The sequence below is a fragment of the Ammospiza caudacuta genome, chromosome 7 (assembly GCF_027887145.1).
Source record: "Ammospiza caudacuta isolate bAmmCau1 chromosome 7, bAmmCau1.pri, whole genome shotgun sequence".
In the NCBI taxonomy this organism is placed as follows: domain Eukaryota; kingdom Metazoa; phylum Chordata; class Aves; order Passeriformes; family Passerellidae; genus Ammospiza; species Ammospiza caudacuta.
This window is the reverse complement of record NC_080599.1, coordinates 44,337,700-44,359,390: the sequence shown is the minus strand read 5'-3', so window position 1 is coordinate 44,359,390 and position 21,691 is coordinate 44,337,700. Positions and strand designations below refer to the sequence as shown.

The 21,691-nt window shown below is 47.9% G+C and overlaps 1 protein-coding gene across 1 annotated transcript in view; it reads left to right on the top strand.

Annotated features, from left to right (window-relative positions):
- PLPP3 (phospholipid phosphatase 3) overlaps positions 1-19,557 on the top strand; it is a 44,414-nt gene extending 24,857 nt beyond the window's left edge. The window contains exons 3-6 of the mRNA XM_058808291.1: positions 4,790-5,073; positions 6,060-6,117; positions 13,214-13,390; positions 17,750-19,557. Coding sequence (XP_058664274.1) covers positions 4,790-5,073; positions 6,060-6,117; positions 13,214-13,390; positions 17,750-17,875 — 645 coding nt within the window. The 3' untranslated portion in view covers positions 17,876-19,557. The remainder of the gene's footprint in view (positions 1-4,789; positions 5,074-6,059; positions 6,118-13,213; positions 13,391-17,749) is intronic.
- Positions 19,558-21,691: the final 2,134 nt, after the last annotated feature.

Sequence of the window (21,691 nt, the reverse complement as noted above, 5' to 3'; positions counted from 1 at the left end):
AAGGATACATCTTTTCAGCTAACCGGTGCCTGGAAAATTTAACAGGTTAGTGTTAGGTTTTTAAGAGATTGCATATTACAGGCATTTTTAAAAGACAATTAAAACCTTCCGTGGGGAGCATGTTCCCAGGGTCCTACTTTAAAATGTAGTTAATGTCCCACCTTCCCAATGCCTCTTCATTCTCCTTCTGCCAGTTTTTCTAGAGCTGTGCTAGGAAATGATTGCATGGTAAGAGCTTTATTTGTCAGCCAAAAAGCTGAACTCAGCCCATAAGTTGAGCCTCCTGATGCCCATGTGTGCCTGGTCTGGGGCAGAAGACAAGAGCTGTCTCCAGGTTGTTGCTTAAACACTTCCAGCTAAGATGAAATTCCCCTATGAAAAGTACCTACATTTTTTTCCTTCTCACCTGCTGCCAGAACAGCTCAGGTGCTTTCCCAGAAGTGCCACCTTCCTCTTGCTCCTTCAGCTGGGAGGGATGGAGATGGAGAGGTCAGAAGCATTTGTTCTCCTTTCACCTTTCCTTTCATGGGCAATAGATATTTTAGGATGGCACAGTGCCTGCTTTGGTAATACTCCATCCTCAGCCTTGTGTGATGTGAATAACTCCATAATTTCCTCATCTCTCCTTCATTTCCTCATCTCTCCATCATTCCCTGACCACATACACACACCCAGCAAAGCAGATCCCCAAAATTGCCCTGTCCCTCTGCCCCCTCCCTCCCCAAAACAAGCCCAAAAGGTGCCAGGCCCCCAATTCTATAAACACAGCAGAATTTCCCCCTGCAGGTGAATGACCCCTGAGTGTGGAAAAGCCATAAAAATGAAATGAAAAAGCCTCTCATTTTCGCATTACTGCTGGAGCTATCGGCACGCCAGCTCCATGCAGAGTGTGCTTCTGATCCCTAATGAGGCAGTGGCAAATACAGGAGTTGGAACAGAAACTGGAAACATAATCAGCTGTCTGTGTGATCCATCAACTCTCTACCACGAAATAGCAGGTCAATTAAAAGAGAATGAAAATCCCCAAAGAATTGGATGTTTCTGCCCTGGTTTCACTGTGCCCACAACAAATGTAACTTAATAAGGTAAATTCGAAAGCTCAGTTATTTGCTGTTGAGTGACACAAATGGCTAACGAGGAACTGAAGCAACAGATTTCTTTGCTATGGCAGCCTGCATGGAAAATTCAAGTCAGCCTGACCTCCTTTTTCAGATGTAACCCAGATACCAGAATTACTGTAGCATAATAGGAATTCCTTCCAAATCCACAGAGCACTGAGTGCGCTCCTTTGGAAGGCAGGGCAGTGGTCATGAGCACTTCCAGGGAGCTGGTTTTTGGGATGGAGCAGCCAAAATTCCACACCCTCGCTTCACGTGGCGTCACAGGCAGTCTAGCCTGGGGTAAAAAGGTCCAGGTCATGTTTTAAGTGGCTTGAGGACACCCAGAGAGTTTGTTAAGTAAACGGCACAGGAGAGACCTTTGCTTCCTTCAGGATGGGAGAGGACATGCATTTGGTTTTAATATCTGTGTATTTACTGACTTCAGGCAAATTTCCATGCAGATGGCACTGGAGAGGCTTGTGCCCCTGGGCTGTGCACTCTCACCTCTCTCCTGGCTGCTCTTTGGGCTAGAAGGTGGTTGGTATGATGTTGGTGGTCTCTTGGATGGTGGGAAGGGGAAGGTGATACTCCTGAGCTTTGTAGGGGCACCCCTATCCCCACATGTGATAGGTCTTAAAGGGCTATGAAAAATTCCTAATTAAATTAATTTGCTAGGTGATCTAAGTGACTCACCTGGATTAGCTGGCTGTTTTACAATTGAAGGTGATATGCTGCAATGTGATTAGCACAGAGAATGTTACACCAAAAGCAAGTGGCTAGAAAAGCTCTAAAAGTAATTACAGGCTAATTGGATTGCTGGTGATAGCTTATAATAACAATAAAATGGACTTGACAACTGAAAGTCTGCAAAAAGCATTCACAGACAGAAAAATTTGATACTGGCTTCTCTCTAATGGCCAACTTTTTAAAATATATGTGCCAGGGAATTGTGCCCATCACCTGGGAATGGCACATGTCCCAAGTGGATGGCTCGCCAGGAGTTCAAGGCATGAGAAGCAGCTTGATATCTTTAAAACTTGTTTTCTTTTCAGGATGTCCTTCCAGTCTGTGCACATCTGTGCTGCATTAGTTTTTCACCGTCCTGCTTTATCTGGGACAGCACTGCCAAAAAAACCAAGTTTACCCAATTTTTAGCTACTCATTAAGTTGATCCATGGCTTTCACTAGCTGGGGAGGGTTCCTGGGTACCCAGCAGCATTTTAGTGAGGGAGTGAAGGCTCCAATTTACAATCTGCTACATGTGTGCAATTACCCAGACCACCAACGGTGAGAGAGAAATATTAATCCCCAGACTTTTGTTGGTCCCTGTTTAAAATGGTCACATGCCTTTCCCCAGGCCAAGAGCCTCAGGTTTGAGTGGATCTGTTTGTGAGTTTGCAGTAATGGCACATCTCCCAGTGTCAGATATCATCCTTAATTTGTCTGGTCTTCCCTCTCTGAAAGCCATGAGTTTTGAGCCTCAGAGCTCCCCTTCTTGTGAATTTAGGTTTTGGGAGTGCAGGAGCCTCTGTGTCCATCCAGGACAACCTCCCTCTGCAGGCCTCATGCCAGTAGATTTCCTGTGCTGGAACAGGGTTCAAAATGGAGATAAACCATGGTCTTTGGAGACCGTGAGGATTAAAATGATGCAGCTCCCTAAACAATCCTTGGTCACGACTAGATTTCCAAGAGGAAATCTCAGCTGTGACGTTTAAACCCCAAACGGTGGTGCAGCCACTCAGAGAATTTCTGTTCATGGTAGCAGAGCCTGCTCTAGCTTGGCATTTATTTTCTGTTATTACAGTTGTATCTCTCTTTGATAAAGCCTGCTTAGCTGCAATTTCAGCTGCCTTAGGTCAACCTTTGTTTCTCCAAGCCCCAGTACGAGTGAGTTCAAACAATGATACAGCTTCAACTCTTCTTAGTCTAATTGCCATACTTTTCCAGTTTATTAGTTTCCAAAGGTTGTGCCAAGCTTTTAAAAAAGGTAGGCAGGGGAGCCTCGTCTCCTGCTTATGGCTGGCAGGCTGCCACGCCAGGAGGAATATTGCTGGCTGCTCCAGAAAGAGATTAACATGAAGGCATTTTTCTTGACAGTTAATTTTACATATCACAGTCCCTGTGACTACAGAGAGGCAGGGACAAGGGGGCATCCAAAAAAAAAACAACAAACCCCACAAAACCTCTGCCTCGATTTATTACTCAGGTATAAAAACATTTAGAGTAATGAATGAAATCCTAAAGCTGTAAATCTAGAGCCTAAAATTTAGGTGCGTAGCGTGACGGAGAACAATTTAAATCTTTGGCTCTTTGGGAGAGGTGTGACATTTGGACTTCGTTTCACAGTCTGATTTTCATTAACCTGCCTCTTAAGAGCCCTGAGTGTGAGAAGTTGGATCCTCTGCTCCCTGACAGTGATTTATGGCGATACTGTCAAACCTCAGCACCCCTGACACAAGAAAAACATAATCTGCTGCCAGGTGATGGCAAGACACCTTGAAATGCCCCAAAATAGCTATACTTTTTGGAGGCCTTGAGAGGTCTGAATTGGGTCTTCCGGCAACAAGTTTTGGGCCAGAAGCTGAAAAATTTGGGGCTTTCGGTTTCTTTCCTTCTTGTGTTAATGATTTTAAGAGAGGAAGATAAGCAGGATGTGGGTTTATTTTCCTCCAAAATCAGTTTGATCAGAGGGTAGTGGGTCTGGCCTCTCCTTCCCAACACACACTAATTCTTTATCTGGTTTATGTCAATTTTCTTTTCCCACTATGCTGGGGTGTTACTTCACTTCAGTGAAGTGTGCCAACCCAAAATTTACTCTTTTGTTTTGTTTATTGGATTTTTCCATAAACAACATGCTGAGCACTGGGAGGGACAAGGGGTAGGATGGAGAGATACTGAGCCATGGGTTTTCCTTCCTCAATCCGGAAGCAGATTCCTGACTTGACATGCCAGAGCTGTCTCAGCCCTGCATTCACACCCAGCCCTGCTTTTGCCTGTTGGAGCCCTGGGTGCTGAGAATTTTAAACTTTCTGTGTTGAAAGGCACAGACCCTCAAGAAAATACTATATTTGACCTGAGGCTGTGGAGGAGGCTTCTAAAATTGAATTATAGAACTGCGACTGTGGGTGTGGAGTTTGAATGGGAGTGTGTAATATCACATGGTGGAAAACTTAAGAGTTCAAGGTTTTAGAATATAGCAGTATATATGGGACAGGATGGAAGTTTTAGGGTGGTGGCTGGTCCTTCTTCACCATCTTCTTCTTACCCTTCTTCTTCAAGGGTTTGGGTATTGTTTTGTAATTGGTCAGAAAAGTCCGCATTGCAGGACGTGATGGACTGGTTATTGGGTTAAAAGTAAAAATAATCTAGGTGTCATTTCTTAATTGGAAAGTTTAGCCCTAAAAGACTTGGTAGAGAAAGATAGTTAGCCATTTTGTAGCTTGTTAGTAGAATGCTGTAGAACTCACAACTTGTAAGACTGTAATATAGATAAGAAATAATAAACATTTGAGCCTGAATACAAAACACCATCTCCAGATAGATCTTCAATCCATCAATCAATACAAATACCATTTCCACATGAATGGCTTCAGTCCCAACCTTGACAGAGGCAGAAAGGAAGTTAAAGAATTGACATTTGCCCAGCGTTTTTCCTGCTCTCTGACCTCTCTGTTGTGCTTCCCCCACAGATTATAACGGGAGAGCTCTACCGCATCCACTACCTGAAGGAGAAATCCCGCTCCTTCATCCAGAACCCCTACGTGGCAGCCCTCTACAAGCAAGTGGGCTGCTTTGTTTTTGGCTGTGCCATTAGCCAGTCCTTCACAGACATTGCCAAAGTGTCCGTCGGGCGCTTGCGGCCGCATTTCCTGGCGGTTTGTGACTTGGATTTCTCCACCATCAACTGCGCCAAGGGAGTTTACATCCAGAACTACACCTGCAGGGGGAGTGACAGCAGGGTGCAGGAAGCCAGGTGAGAGCCCCTGGCACCAGAGCCAAGGGTTGCTGACACTAAATGTGGCTTGGGTTTCTCTGTCTGCAATAGAGGATGTGAATCTGAAACTGAGAGTGGGGTTAGTTTGGATGTTAGGATGAAATTCTTCCCTGTGAGGGTGGTGAGACACGGGGTGGATTTCCCAGAGAAGCTGTGGATGGATGCCCTGTTCCTAGAAGGTCATCTTAGATGGGGATCAAAACAACCTGGTCTAGTGGAAGCTGTCCCTACCCATAGCACGGGGGTAGAACAAGCTAGTCTTTGATGTCCCTTCCAGCACAAGCCATTCTAGGATTCTATGAAATGCTGCTTTTTCTGCAAAGGCCATAAATCCATTTTCCAGTGGGCAGCAGTTTCCCTGGGGAAGTGTGGCACTCAGCTGAACAATATTTCTTTTCCTTTCTCTTTACTCCTACACCATTGTTTCCCTGAGCTGTTGCTCTCTGTGGGAATTCACCCCCAGAGCTGAGCTCATGGTGAGCAGCCTGAGCTGTCCCGTGTGTGACAGCAGAGCTTCTCCTCAGCAAAGGCTCCACCACACAGGCAGGGCTGCCAGTGCCTCCCCTTGGAGCTCTACCACATCCATCAGATGCCAAATTTTGACTTTTCCAGGGGCACATTCCACACACTACAATCAGGCTTCTAGAGAAGTTGCTCTGTTCTCATTTCTTCAGGGTTTCCCGGTTATTTGAGGCGAGATGATGAGTTATTGGGTTATCCTGGAAATAACTGCTGTCCCCTGAGTAAGCCAGGAAGGGACAAACAATGCAAGCATCCTGTCCATCCGTTTGCTTTCTGCCTCAGCAGCAGGCAGGGCGGATAACAGGGGTTTTATAACCAAAAGGATTGGGGGTTGTGAGTCCTTCTGCTCTGGCACCCTCAGATGCCAAATCACCATATTATAGGGAGAATTGTGATATTGAGGATTGTGCTGGCTGGTTCTGATCACCTGCTTTGTTTTGCAGGAAATCCTTCTTCTCTGGGCACGCGTCCTTCTCCCTGTACACCATGCTGTACTTGGTGGTAAGTGAACTAATTGATCCCATCCCCCATCCCACATTCCATACCAGTAATGGCAGGATGAGCGTTGGACATGGGAAGTTGGTTGGAAAAGAAGAGTCTGAGCTGTTGGTGGGAGGATCCACCCTCAGCTGCTGTGGTGTTTTTTAGGATAGAGACTCTGGGATGATAGCTGAGCTCTGTGTGTGCAGCTTTGGGATGTGACCAAGGGGGCAATTAAATCCAAATCCTGCTGCATTTGTGGATGGCCTGTTTGCACACTGAGGAGAGTTTGGGGGGAGCCAGAATATTTCATGGATGGAGGGGCAGGATGTGCTGCGTGGCCATGTCAGGAGGTGATGCCTGGTTCTGAAATGTGCCAGCAGAGCAGGTGGAGCAGCCTCTGCCCGCCTGGTTCCGGAGGGGAGGGCTGGGACTTGTTTTCCTTTGTCAGTGAGGAATGGCTCTGCCCTTCCTGCGCCTGGGCTGGGGCCGGGGCGGCTGCCAAGGTGCTTCCTGCCAGGACTGCAGGAGGCAGCGCTGCCCACATGGGCTGGACACACATACACACGCCCTTCTGAGGGATTCGTGCCTGCTTTTCCTCTTTTTTACGTTATTTATTTCATAGAAAATCAAGTTTTGTGTTGCTTTTAAGATTTGTGCTCCTCCTCCGTCCCTGGTAATCTCGGATTTGCAAGCAGAGGAACAGCACTGCGCTGATAAAAACATGAAACATGAGCTTTTATCTATCAGCAGTGCTCCCCCCAGCCCTTACCCTCTGGAAAGATGAGTGGCCACTGCTCCCTCCAGCCTTTTCAGCCTTGGATCCCCTTCCCTGTGAGCAACTCCTGTAACTGAATCACTGGGCTTTCCAGGCAGCTGTGGGCGGCGTATTAAATTCTTTCTTTGTTTTCCCTCTTATTTTGTTCTTGGAAAACTTCGGAATTTCTCCAGCAGACATTTTGGCCGTTTCCTCCCAGCTATTACAATGAAGAGCTGCCTTGGTGATGCTTCACAGGACGCTCAGCCCATCATAAAGCTTTCTGAGCTGAGTTTGGAAGCCATCGCTCACAAGGGCAGTCATTTATTCCTGGGAAGGTCTCTGAGCAGTCAGATAAGTCAGCCCTGAGGTATTTTCAAGCCCAGCATCTGGGAACAGCAAGGACTGCCAGTCCTTATTAAGGTGATGATGGCTTCTCTACCAGGGCTTGACCCATTTGCTGCAGGTTGCTGGACAAACTTTCTTTTTTCATGTGTTTTCTGAAATTCCAGCACTTTGGAGCAGGTGAGAAGCAAATGGGAGTACAGAGCTCAGGGGACAGAGACCCCAGAACTGCAGAGTGCATTCCAAGTTCCCACAGGATGCACAGAAAACCTGCAGGGCTCATTTCCCATTGCTGCTTTGCACCAGTGCCTGCTGGCTGATGTTGTTTTTAACTTTGCAGCAGGCTTTAGAAGTGGTGTTTAGCTCCTGTGTGGTGCCTCAGAGCACAGAGATGCTTCTGGTCTCTCTTTGCTGCCCTTCCCTGTCCCCATATGGCAGCACTTGAGCTGTCAGCACTCACCAGACTTTGCCCCACACTCCCACACCCCCCAGGACAACAGGCTGTTCCACTTACCCCTCTCTATGCAGGGGGCAATCCCTTTAAAATTATTTTATTTTTAATTTTCACCTTGTCCCAAAACTGTGATGTGGCTGGTAGCAGACTCTGCCTGACCAGCTGTCCAGTTGCCTTGTGTCTTAAGAAGTCAGGAAAAATTACATCAAGTATTTGGTGAAAAATTGAAGGGAGAAAAAGGCAACTTGAGACAAGACAGGTGAGGCAACAATTTTAAGGCTCTCTTACACCTAAATCATCCAGTGATTCCAGCTTGTCTAGCAGCACCCTGCTCTCCATCACTCCAGCTCCCTGGTCACTGCCGGAGCCTGACAGATAAATCTCATAGAAAAAGGGAGGTAGAAAATCTGACACATTGGAGAGGCTGATAATATCAAAACAATAATTACAAGAAAAAAGAGATTATAGTAAGCCAGAGGGATTTTATTTGATGCAAGATAAACCCTGCTGTCTTGCCCACCTCAATGAATGAGTTGGGGTTTTGAAAGCCTGCTTAGAAACGTGGCATCCACCATGCCAGTGCCTGCAGGAGGTGTTTTTGATGGGTTTAATCAGGGGACCATCTCAATCAAGACAAAATGATTGATTGACTGTTCCTGGGAAGTGAGGGCTGTGCTGCAGCAGGTTGCTGCCTACACTTTGGATGGCAGGAGTGTGCCAGGAGCTGCTGCAGAGCTGGGGGATCTGTGGGGCTGAGCGTGTCCTGCAGAGGCCTGGCAGGTCAGCGGTGTCCCGAGCGTGTTCCTGGTTGAACAATACTTCATATTTCAAGGATAAGTCACTTCCCGCCTTTCCTGGCGTTCCCTGGCTTCACTCTTGGAGCCCATTCTGAATTAAAATGTTTTCAAGTTGGCTTCACCTGGTGGAGACGGGTGCCAGAAAATTCCAGTCAGGCTGTGAGAAGATCCCTGGATTCCCACACACCCCGCAGGGCTTTGGGGCTGGATTTGTCCAGAGGTTTGGTGTGCAGTGGCTGAGTGACCACAGCTTCCCCATTTCCTGGCACAGCAGCAGAGCCCTGTGCTATCCATGGGCTCCTAGCAGGAAAACACTCATAGATGCCAAGCCCTGGAGGGCTTTGAGGGAAAAGTCCCAGAGAAAGGCACTTGCAACACAGTGAAATCCCCTGGGATTTGGTTCTGAATGCTGACACCTCAGGGCTCAGTTTCTCGCAGCCTTCTTGTCACCAGGAATACTCAATTAACATCAGGCCTTTGTATAAAAAAAATGAAAGGGGAAATAACTCTTGGGTAATCCTCTTTGTCCTAATTTTCCTTGCTTTGTTACCCCTTGGCTGAGCAAGCTGCAATATGTATTTATAGCAGGCTGAGGGAAGAGGAGGTATGGAACAGCTTATTCCATGCAGCCCTCTGGAGCTGACCCACACCTCTTTGTCTTGTTCCTCTGGATGTGGGGGAGTCTTTGCAGGGAACAGTGGATGCTTTCCACTCCCCTGGAGCATGTGAGACCATAATGCTGATTTTTTGGCATCATGAAGTTGCCTGAAATCACACAAAGGGTGCAGAAAAGCTAAATTTAAATATCAGGAAAGTTGAATCAATATCCCTCAGCAACATTGGCTGATTATGGATAAAATACAAGCAAACCCTATGTATTTAATATGTGTCTGTGGGTGAGGCAGAACACTTCAGAATGGGTTGTGGTGAGTTCTGCTGGTGTAAATGGAAAATGAGAGATGGAGCTGGGTTTATGTTTTGGGGGAATGTGAGGCCTCTCCCCGGAGCTCCTTGCTGAAGGGTGGAGAAGGTGCCCTGGTACAGCTGAGCAGTGATGTGCCCTTGTGAAGGAGCCTCTGTGGTGGTTATGGACTTGGAGTTGAGTTTAGTGGTGACCTAAGGAAGAGAATAAAATAGAATTACATCAGAGGCCAAGGCTGAGCTGTGAACTGAGCTGCTGGGGATATTTCTGATGGGGTGAGAGGGTGCTATGCACTCAGCAAAGGCAGGGAAGAGGCACACGGCACAGGCTGAGAGGTCTTTGCCCATCTCCTGTCCTTCCCTTGTGGCCAGCTTGGTGCTAAAAGCCACATTGTGCATTCCCAGCCTCCAGCTGGCTTTGTCCAGCCAGGGCAGTGCATTACAGTGGGATGAGTTTGGGCTGGGGAGGTTTTGGCCCTGTAGCACTTTGGGTACCTCTCTGCTTGCAGATGGGGCTGAGAAGGAATGGTGCAGGAATGGAGAAGGAGATCACTTGGGGTCAGACAGCCAGGAACAAGCCCAGCTGTTTCCCAGAAGGAAACTCCAGGTGTGCCTGAGGGGGTGATGGAGTCCAGCCCTGCTGCAGGAGAGCATGAAGGGATTTCTGGAGAGCAGAAAGCCCCCGGAGGCTGGAGGTGCTGCTCTGAACCTGTGTCCCCTGCCAGCTCCTCCTGGCTTTGCTCAGAGGCTGTGTGTGGCTGTGGGCACTCCCCAGCAGCACTGTGGAAGTCCCCTGGCACAGGAAGAGTGATGTGACATCCCTCAAACCATGTGCTTTGTGGTATCCCAGCCTCTGCCAGGAGACAGCGGATGGGAACTCCAAATCACTCCCACTCTGTGTGATCCCATTTCTCCCACCCTTGCTCCTGTTGGTGCTCCTGGGTTTTGCTGCCCTGTGATGATCTGTGGTGGAAATAACCCTGGTTGTGGTCTTGCTCTTCCACCCCCTCTTGGGAAGGGCTCCATTCCAGCTCCACATTCCCATCCAAATCTGTCAGTCTGTAGCAGGCAGCATTTCAGATTTGCTCCCAGGAGAAAAAAAACCAACAAACCAACCAAATGAAAAAAAAAACCCCACCAAAACAACAAAAGCACCTTCATAAGCAGATTTTCAGATAAATTTCCAGGAACTTCCCATTTCTTGGTAATAGCACTAACTCCAGTATTAGGGAAATTCTGATCCTTTCAGCCCCTAAATTCTACTTTCACTTCTTGACCTTGTCCTATTAACTGGGTTTTTCTTTCATACCATGGGCAGAGGCAAAGTTTGGAGCACCCCAAGTCTTACCTCGAAAGTATTTAGGGGATCCTGGTGTTTGAGAGCAGTTTTTGTAACACTGCATGCTCATAAAATGCCTGTGGAATAGGAGGAGTGCTGTTATGCTCTTTTTTTTTTTGTCCGTATGAATGGGGAATAAAGAGCAATTTTTCCATGGCCTTTATTGTGGCAGCAAAAGGAACTCAGTTGAGCTTCTCACAGTGGTGTTGCAGTGTCTGAGGAGCACAGGACTAAACCTGTGGGTTTTAGTTCTCCAAGATACACAGGTGTGAGTGTGACATGGGTGGTGAGGACTTGGGGGACACCCAGCACACCCCCTATGGTGCCACACTGCTCTTTGCTCCTTTTCCAGGGCTGAAGATTGCACATGAGGGACACAGTTCAGTACCAGAAGTGCCTACTTTATTGTGTCTTCAAACTTGCTGTTTGCTTTTATTGCTAATTTTTAATTGATACTTTTGCACCCTCACCTCTAGATGACTTTTTTTTAGTTCAGGTTTGTGGGGTGGAAAGATTTGAGAAGATGTCCAGACTGTGCAAAAGTGGCAAATGTCAGGTTATACAGCAGCAAATTTCCTTCTTAAGGGATTTGATGGGACAAAAACAGAAGATGAAAATGAGACATCAGGTTTCAAGTCTTCCTGCTAGAACTGAGTGATAGTTTATAATGTATAATACTTGGAGCTAGTTTTGCTCTGCAGCAGCAGCAGAACACTGGAACCTGAGTTTTGCAGTGTCACCTGGGCTGAGTTGAGGCTCTTGAACATGAAAATGGAATCATGGAATGGTTTGGGGTGGAAGGGACCGTGGTATGGGGTGTGAGATGGGCTCCATGGGGCTGTGGCTCCGTTCCCAGGCTTGGGCTGGTTTGCAGATATATTCCCCAGAATCACCATGTGCATTAGCCAGCACTGAGCTGTTCTGGTGCTGCTCCCTTCCATGTTAATTGGCTAACAATCTGGATAATTTGGAGCATCTGCTCCATTCAGACAATGGGATGTTTCATTTCTTCTGTAGAGCCCAGTGTGTGTTCTTTCCAAAAAGGGGCAGATACAGTGTTTATGCAATAGCCAAACATACTGAATTGGCCAAAATGATGCTTCCCCCTTATCAGCTTCCCAGTTAGCTCTGCTTTTACAGGTCATTTTCTGCTTTTATGTTGTCATTAAGTTATTTGTTGTTTCAGGGAACCCAGTGAGAGCTTCATGCCCTTTCATATCAAGGCGGTGCAAACTGCTCTGGGTGTGTAAAAGGGATCATAAATGGGGAGTACATCCCTTTGCATCCCTCTGATGTAGCACAGCCCCTTGAAGGATAGGGGTTTGACTCCAGTGCTGCATTTAGGAGCAGAAATTGAGAGAAAATCCCTTTGCATCCCTCTGATGTAGCACAGCCCCTTGAAGGACAGGGGTTTGACTCCAGTGCTGCATTTTGGAGCAGAAATGAGGAGTAAACCCCTTTGCAGCCCTCTGATGTAGCAGAGCCCCGTGAAACACAAAGGGTCTGACTCCAGTGCTGCATTTAGGATCATAAATTGGGAGTAAACCCCTTTGCAGCCCACGGGGTCTGACTCCATTGCTGCATTCAGGAGCAGGCAGAGCAGGCCTGGGCTGCAGAGGCCGAGCAGCATTTGCCAGGCACTTTCACACCCTTTGAGCCTGACTGCTCCCCGAGCCTGGAGGCTCCTGGGTGTCCCTCCCTCCCTTCCCACAGCCTTCCTCCCTGCCTCATCCCCGGCAGGAGCTGCTGTTTTCCTGCCCTCTCTTCCCGCCCCGCTTCCCCGTTCCCACAGGAACAGGCCGTGCCCGGTCCCGCGGCGGAAGCGGGCCCGAGATAGTCACGGCAGGGCCACAATGTCTGCCTGACATCACCCCAGAGCCCTCCTTCAGGCTGGGCCGGGGCTTTGCTTGGCATTCCCACCCAGGGAGGGAATTCCCAGGCCGTGCAGGGGGGCAGCTGCTCCCTATTTCCCTCAAACCCTGGGGCTCGGGAGGGGAAACATGGTGGGAGTGTTGGAGGGTGGCATTGTGCACATTGTTGGTGGTTGTGGCCATGTGTGGCAGTTCTCAGGATGGCTCTGAAGGTTTAGCATGATGCATTGATTCTTCTTTTCCCTCTGAGAGATGGTACGAGTCCTGAATACCCCAGGTGTGGGACCTTGGTTTTGTTATGTTTAATGATGCTGGGGAGGAATGTCTTTGCTGGGATGCTGTGCTGTGTGGAGGCTGAAGCAGAGCTGGGGTGCAGGGCGTCCCAATCCCCTGTTTCTGGCTCACTGAGGAAGGGCTGTACCCATCCACTCTGTCCTCATCCCTTCCATGGGTTAAAAGTCCCTCCAGAGGCCACACAGGTGCAAGGAGCATACTTCCATTTTATCAACTCCCCCTCCTTGAGCCACAGGGCCCCACAGCCACCCCCACAGCGCAGTCACTGCTGTATTTTGGGTGAATTTGTGCAAACCAACTCAACCTTTTTTGTTTTTTTGTTTCCCTCTCTTGCCACAGTTCTATCTGCAGGCCAGATTCACGTGGAAGGGAGCCCGGCTGCTCCGTCCCCTGCTGCAGTTCACCCTGATCATGATGGCCTTTTACACCGGGCTGTCCCGCGTCTCCGACCACAAGCACCACCCCACCGACGTGCTGGCAGGCTTTGCACAGGGAGCCCTGGTGGCTTACTGCGTGGTGAGTGGGGGAAATGGGCAGGAACAGTGCTGGGAAGGTCCTGGGGGAATAGCAGGGCCTTTGCAACCTACCAGTTCAGCTCAGGTGGTTCCCTGTTACAGCTGGAGGCTCCAAAGGCTTGGTCCAGGCAGCTGGGGGCACTGAAAGATGTTCAGCCAAGGGAGGGTGTTTCCCTCTCCACCAGAAGCTTTGGCTGTTCTCAGTGGCACTCAGCTGAACAATATTTCTTTTCCTTTCTCTTTACTGCTACACTGTTGTTTCCCTGTGCTGCTGCTCTCTGTGGGAATTCACCCCCACAGTGCTCTCAGTTAGGCTCCTTAGCAAGGTTTTCCACCAGGAGCTGAGCAGAGAGTCTGGAGTGCTTGGCATTATGGCTCTTCCACACACAATCCTTCCACAAACTGGTGTCTGCCTGACATGGGGAGGTGGCTGATGGCTGATAGATTTTCAGGGGTCTAAAGGGCTCTTGAAAAAGTGGCCCACAAAAGCTGTGCCCATTTCTCTTCAGCTGCTGGGCTGGTTCTTGTGCCACTTGCTCTCCAAAGGGTGACATGATTGCACAGCCATATAATTCAAAGTGACACGTGAAGATGTTTTAAGTTGGCAGGATGGGGGGGAACCTGGTCAGGCAGCTGCCTCAGACAGACACAAAGGAGCTGGGGGCTGTGGTAATTCTTTGTGTCTGTGTTAACTCCCCAAAAGCAAGATTTTAATAGCTCACCACTTTTTGTGGGGGTTTTTGTTGGGTTTTTTTGTTTGTTTGGTTGTTTTTTTTTACTGTTCTAAAAGTAAATCAGCCTTGGGAACAAGGAGTTCGGTCCACCAATATTACATTTTGCAGGGAGAGAAAATAGGTTATTTATGTACTTCCCACTCATTGATAATATTCCAAAGCCAAAACAAAAATGTCATTGTTGGGACATTTTCATGGAGTATTATTAACTCTGTGAGCAGTAGCTGTTGGGTTCTGCCTTTGCCTGGTGCCCACGTCCCATGCAGGGCTGGCAGATCCCGAGGGGATGGTGGGAGAAGTCTTTGTGGTGGGAAGTGGGCTATCAGGCACAGTGTGGCAGGGGAGTGGGGAGCAGGCAGTGCATCCCTGGGTCCCAGCAGTGGTTCCAGAAGGACAATAGCTCTCCGGATGGAGCTTGGGATGGGTGTCCGGATGCTTCCTGGCTGGGACAGAGCAGCAGGCCTGGCTGTCCCCTCCCAGCCCTCTGGCAGCTGGGAGCTGTGCTGGGAAGGGGAGGCTGTGGCAGGGCTGGGATAGTTTTCCTGTGTCATAGGAAGCAGCTGCCTGGAGTTTCCCAGGCAGGCTCGGGTTTGAGAGTCTGAGCTGCTGTCCCAGCCCACTGGTAAAAGGGGCAGTTGTGTCTAAATGCTTTGCAGGAATGGCTCAGTAACCTGGAACATCTCAGGTTTCAGCTTAGGACTCAGGGCAGGGTTTGAGCCCAGCCCTTATCCCATTCCATCACCCTGCAGAGAACCATCTATTCTCCAGAACCTGGCTTTGCTGGTGGGAGTCTTTGCCTAGTTGGGCCTGGCAGATTTTCCTCCATTTTGGGAGGTTGCAGCAAGGGACAAGAGGAAGAGTCATCCCAAAACACCCTGGAGTTTGCACTGAAGGAGCAGTTTAGCAGCTTTTTGCTGAAATTCCTGGTATGTCCTGGGCGTTCTTGCCCAGCTCTCCTGCACAGGCTGCTCTGAAATTGAGGGACCTGGAGACTCCTCACCTCCCACCCTGGGTGCTCCCAGCCACCCCTTCCCCCAGCAAAGCCTTCAGGGTCCACCCTGGTGATAGGCAAGAGCTGTAAAAGCACCACAGTTATCAGGCCATAATTTTCAGTAGAAACCAATTGTGTATTTCATCTCCAATGGCTGCCCAAGCTTAAACCCAGGTCGTGCTGCAGCAGACACGTTTGTCTTTCAGTGCCTGAAATAACAAGCAGAAGACATTAATGTCAAGCACTTCCAGCTGATGAAACATTCAGAGATGGAGCCAGGGTGAAATACAACGAGGATTTCTCAAATAGAAATAGTTTCTCTGCGCCTTGCAGGCAGCTTGCTGTGTGTTGTGTGGTTTATGTCTCATCTGAGGGAGAGGGAGAAGGGGAGATGTCAGGAGGACATGCTCCCAGGGTTGCTCTGGTTAGCTCAGAGGAGTTGTTTTAACCTCTCTGTATATGATTAAAAATTGCTTCAATAGGATGAAAAGTAATAGGAATTGTTAAGTGGAAATGTGAGATATTGGCTTAAAATGCTCTCAGTCTTCTCCCATCAAGTTTTCTTTATGGGTGGAGAGCACCTTCTACAGGAAATGGAGCTAATCCAAGTGAAAAACTTAGCACGTTTATTAGTCCTTTTCTGTGTTAAACAGTTCAAGCATTAGGAGGATTTAACACACTTTTAACCCCCAAAGATCACGTTTCATGATTCCTATAAATGTTTATATAACCTTCAGCCATGTTAAAGTGAAATACAGTTTAAAGAGAAATGAAACCCCTTAACCAGCCTTTCAATGAAACCTGAAAAGCAGCACAGTAAAAGCAAAAATACCCAGGATGACAGTCCACCATAACTCATTCCTGTCAAAAATAAGGACCAGACTCAAAGCACTCCCCAGATGCTTCTTGCACTCAGCAATCCCCTCCCATAAATTGATTTGTCATGGCTATCTTGGTGCAAAGTTGGACACCTTTTTGATTGAATCCAGCTCTCAGAGGTGGACGAATGAGCAAGATGACACCAGAAATGCACCAAACCAGACAAATGGGGGGTTTGCAGTTATCAACAGCCCAAAAGAAAACCAGTGCCAGAGCAGTTCAATGTAGTTTTACACTGGGATGCTGCAGCAAGGGGCCAGACTCCAGCTTGTGATCCTTGGGAGCATCAGCTGGATCCTGTTATTTACCCAAACATACAAAGGCTGCCACTTGGATGCCCTGTAAACAACTTTATCAGCTCTGTTACACAACCAAACAGCCAGCAACCAGCACATACATTGAGGAAAGAACTGTTTTGTACCTCAGCTCCTTCTCTGCCTTCGCACAAAGCAGCACCAGCCTCCTTCATCCCTGGTTAGAGCTGTAGGAGTAAATTGCTGTGTGCAGCAGCTTTGCTCTCTGTCCAGCTTGAGCCTTATCTGCTCTGCTGATAGGGGCTTGCAAAAGTTGTTTGCAAGGACGACTTGACCTGCTGCACAAGGCTCTGGGTGGTTAGAAAATGTGGAGATGCAGGTAGACCAAAGCTTTGCTTTCTCCCTGTGTTACTCAGCCTGGAAGTCATAATCTAATATTATTTCTTTAAACACCTTGAAATTATTTTTTCCCCTGATTTATCTGGGTGATTAAATGTAGCATTTGAGTGGTGTGAGAGAAAAAACAAATGTACTGCTGATTGCTACATCCATGTGCTGCTCATCCTGAGATTTCAGCTCAGCGGACCCATGGCTTCAGTTGGGATTATTGGGGTTTAAGGCTTTCTGAGATGAGCTGTCAAACTTGGGCTGGCAGGGACAGTCAGTGGCAGGACAGAAGTTCAGGGCTGTGGCACGAGGTGACAAAATGGTGAATCCTTGCCACTTCTAGCTCCATCCAGAGGATCTGTGCTGTCTGACTCTTTTCCCTTCTGGCACAGGGCTGAGCTTTGGCAAGGGTGAAAGTGCCCCGGTCCTGGAGGACTGATAAGCTCCAAAGGAGGATGTGGAAGTTTCCTCCCAGCACTTTGTTTCTTATTGTGTTGCTGCCTTCCGAAATTGCCAGGCACTGGCTTTTTCACATCCGGGAGAGGGGTTACATCACGGGATATTTAGGAAGAAGGAGTCAAGAATAGATTCTCCTCTCCTTAGCCTTTGGCTTTTACCAGACCCCAGCTCTGTACCTTGGGGCATAAGGAGCATGGCTCACCATTGACTCACTGCTGATAGCTTTTAACACAGTTTTAACTTGAAAGCTTTTAATTGCCTACCTGATGTCTGTCTGAATGAATTGTTTCACTGACTCCAGGATGAGTCAGGCCAGCCCTTTGGAGACCTTTGTTATTTTATTGGAGTGCAGGCCGTGGATCTGTTTCCTGGCTTTTCAACCTGTTCAGCAGAGGTCTGGGTGTTGCACTTGGTGATGACGCAGTGAGAAATCAAGTTGTCCTCTCATGTTTTTACAGTTTTGTGAGGTCTGAGCCTTTTACTCTGCTGTACAGAAAGGTGGTAGCAGGCACTTGGGATTTCACAGCTGTTACAGGCAGGCATTCAAAAAGTGCTATTTTTGCAGCTTAAAGATGTGTATATATTCTGTAAACCAGCTTTTTGAACAAACCATCACCCACGGTGGCTAAGTTTGCCTTTTCCACTTACTCCTGCAGGTGTTTTACGTCTCAGATCTCTTCAAGCCCAAGACAAAGACTTGCCTGCCTCCACCTCCCATCCGGAAGGAGATCCTTTCACCTGTGGACATCATTGAGAGGAATAATCATCACAACATGGTGTAGAACTTCGAGGAATCAGATGGGTGTTGTATTTTAAACTTTTTTTTTTTTTTTTTTTGCAAAAAAAAAGTGACTGCTGACAGCAACTACCTGCTGCTCTCAAATCTCATCAGACAGTAGAATGTAGGGAGAGACTTTCTTGCCCGACCAGTAAAGTCTTACTCTGTGGTCTTTTCAACTTGCGACATTTGGATGAAAGGGGTGGTGGTGGTCAACTAAGGCAAAGGTGACAATGAAAAAGGAGAAAAACAAAACCCACGCTACACAAAAAGCCGAACAAACAAAGAGAGGTGCCGGAGTTCTGGATGTGCAATTGGTTTGAGTGTTCATGTTGTAGTGAACGCCAAATTGTTCCCAGCCCAGTGAACACTAAGGGATTTTTGGAAAGCTGGCCATCCTAGGTTTTTTTCTGACTACGAAGATTTCCAATGCCTGCGAGAAAAAAAAACCAACTCACGACTAAATTGTATAGCACTACGTATGAGCAACAGCACTGAGTCAAGACCTGGGATTGGTTCGTAAGAGTTGCTTTTTTCTCTTCTTGATCCTAGTTTATTTTTGCCTCTTCTCTTCCATACTGTGACTTAATTTAGAAGAAGCTTGCCCAGTCCAAGGTCTCCGAAGGGTCTCTGCTCTCTCTGCTCACACTACACGCCTTTAACGAGCAGCCCGAGACGCGCAGTGAGGCCGGAGATCTCCTTCCTCCGTGCAGAGAAGCCACATTTCCTCCTCCCCGCTTGCTCCCTGCCGAGGGCTCATCCCACCCGAGCCTCCCTAAAGGAAAAGAGCATCCTCCACTTCCCAGCCATCCCATTTCCCCCAGAGAAAAATCCCAGCAGGTTCCATGCACGGGAGCCGCGGTTTGCGCCGGGGGAGCGGCGGCTCTGCCGAAGACTCGTTCAGTTCGCACTACGACCCCGGGGCTGAGTCCTGGGGAAACTTTTATTCTGCAGTTTTGGGACGGGCTGCTGGGCGGCACGTCCCGGCCTGGGTGTCAGTCGGTTTGTGCATCCCCTCTTCTCCTCCTCATCCTCCTCCCTGGCCACCCCGGGGTGCGCCATGGCAGTACCAGGCCCTGTGCTCCGCTGGGTCACTCCGGTGGGAAATCAGCTGTGCCTCTCTCGGGTGTGATGATGGCATTTTTTTTTTTGCCCAGAAGCCACAGGTGCTTGGTTTGCAGCCCTTCCACGAAGCGCATTTGCAAAGGGATCCCGCAGAACACGCAGAACGGCCATTTGCACATCCTTCTCACAGAATCCGTCCTATCATTTCAACTTATAGCAAGCTATGATTTTTTTTATATTATAAATATTATATAAATAATGTATAAAACCTTAAAAATTAACTATGTAAAATATTATTTCTGAAACAATTTTAGATATATCCACTATGACTATAAACTGTGTCCTGACCTGTGTTATTTACATTTTGCTGCTTAAAAAAGCATTGAATTAATTTTTTTATAGTCGACTAAAATATTGTAGTTCTGTGGTAGTAATATTTTAATGAAAATAACTACAATTAGAGACATTTGTATAAAAAAACATATTAAATTGTCTGTATTTTTGTAATGTTCCATTTTGTAAAGAGAAGAATATTCAAAGACTTTTGTAGAATACAAAATTGAAGTTTGTATCTGCGAAATTATTGCTGTATAAATGTGCTTTTTAAATAAAAGCTCATAACACAACTAAACATCCTGGTGCAAGATGCATTCTGTCTTTGGGTTGCCCTTTCCTTGATGGAAAAAGGGGGTCCTTGCCTAGTGGGACAGTTGGAAGTGTCATGTGGATGTTTGTTGGCATTTGGGGATGTGATGGTACAGAAGAGCAGCTGGATAAAAAGGACCAGATGCCATTTTTGATGGGAGGGATGAGAAGGTCCCACCAGCTCCTGGCTTGGGGGCACTTGTGGGTTTGCATGGATCTTCTCTTTTCAATGTCCAGTCTTAAAGCAAATATCATTTTACTTAAAGCGCCCGTTTTACTTTAACAATCTTATGAGCTTTAAAGAAATGTTTTAGAAGTAAAATAAAATCTGAAGAGCCACAGCTCAGCTGCTGGTCTTCCTGGACAATCCCTGGCCTAGGAGGGCTCCCAGCTATGCTCTGCACCAACACCTTTCCCATGAAAAGCAGGCACTTGGCAGCTGAACCAAACTCTTGCAGCTTGCTGGGTTACAAACGTAGATGGGAGGGGAAAGAAGAAAAAAGAAAAAAAATCTCACAACAACATGTGCTCAGAGAGGCACATGTGCTCAGCACACAGTTATGAGGCAGCCTGGATTTTTTATTACTGTTTTTATTTTTTTATTATTGTTTTTATTTTTTGTTATTGTTATTTTCCTCCTCCTACAGAGGCAAATGAACTTGTTGGTGGTGACACACGGTCAGAGCCGCGTTTCGACCACTCCTTGAGCGAACCACATCAGCGAGATAACACGGCACAGAAATAATATGCAAGAATGCATGACAGGAAGCAAATACCACATCAAACTGCAGAGAAAGAGCAGGTGGAAATTAAGCCAGCAGAACTGAGCTAGCACTTGCTATTATTATCCTAATTAGGAGTAAAATTTTATTACGCGTGGAAAAACTTCATAAACCCGCACCTGTCCCAAATGCAAAGGGCGTTTTCATGGTGCCACGTGTGATCTGAGCCTGAGTGTTCGGAGGTTGAGTGTGTTGCAGAGGTGAGACTTCAGCTTCGGGGCAGTGGCTGTGAGGACAGGCTCTTAATCCCCAGTTTATCTCCCAAATGCATTGCCTGGGTGTAAGTAACCCCCACGGGAGGAGGAAACGCTGCCCTGCCTGCCTGTGGAGCCCTCCCTGTGCAGAGCCAGCCCCAGTGCAGCAAGCACCAGGCTCAGGACAGTGTTTGCTTGCATCTTAACCTCAGCTACTTGGAAAAAGGCAGGAATACAGATGTCTGGGGGAAAGAGGAGGGCTTGGAGAAGGGTCAGAGGGGAAGCGGAACAGGAGGTGATAAGAGCCCAGGCAGGGCAGCGGGGCTGTCAAGTCATGGGATCTCACTCAGGATGTGTGGGTCAGCCTGGAAAGAGGGAGAAAAGGCCATGCATAAACCAACAGGGTTGAACTCTATAATGTAGGGCTGAGCATCAGCAGTGCCAAGTCCTATGTGTGGATGGTTGAGTGATGGTTGTTTCCTCCTCTGCTTCCTGCCCGCCTCTCCTGTGCTGTCCCATTCCATCCCATCCTGGGGAGGGTAAGGGCAGCTTTGCACAACTCGGTGGAACTTTGCTGGGGCTCACCCCTACTCACTGCCTAGGGACTAAGAGAAGTGATCAGTTCTGGCAGCATGGGTGGAAAAAGGCAAGGTCCACGGAGATCTCTGGGCTAGCCAAGCACAGAGGAACAGTCCAGTGCTACAGGAGGAATAAGGACTGATTTTAAATGAGCATTTCAGGGAAACCCCACAAAGAAGTGAAAGCCAAAGGAGCACAGTTGTAGGTACCGCAAACCATGAGTGTGGTGACAGGATGTATCTACTGCCACAGCTTCCTGAGGGGCAGGAAGGAAGAGAAAATAAATAGGTGAAATGGAAAAATACCCAAACCCAAATCCACATGAGCGCTGGCATCCTGAGGCCACCACTCTGCAGTGTCTGCAGGTGCAGCTGGAGCTTGCATTGCTGTGCTGCTTGGTCCTTCCTGCTGGGATGCTGAGCAGCCAGGACACTTTGGGGTTTGCATGCTCCCTCTCTCCGCAGCTCTCCTAAGGAGACAGACAGTGCTCAAACCCAGATGCATTCATGCAAACAAGACATGTTGCTGGAGCCCGGGGCTGGGTGCTGGTTGTGG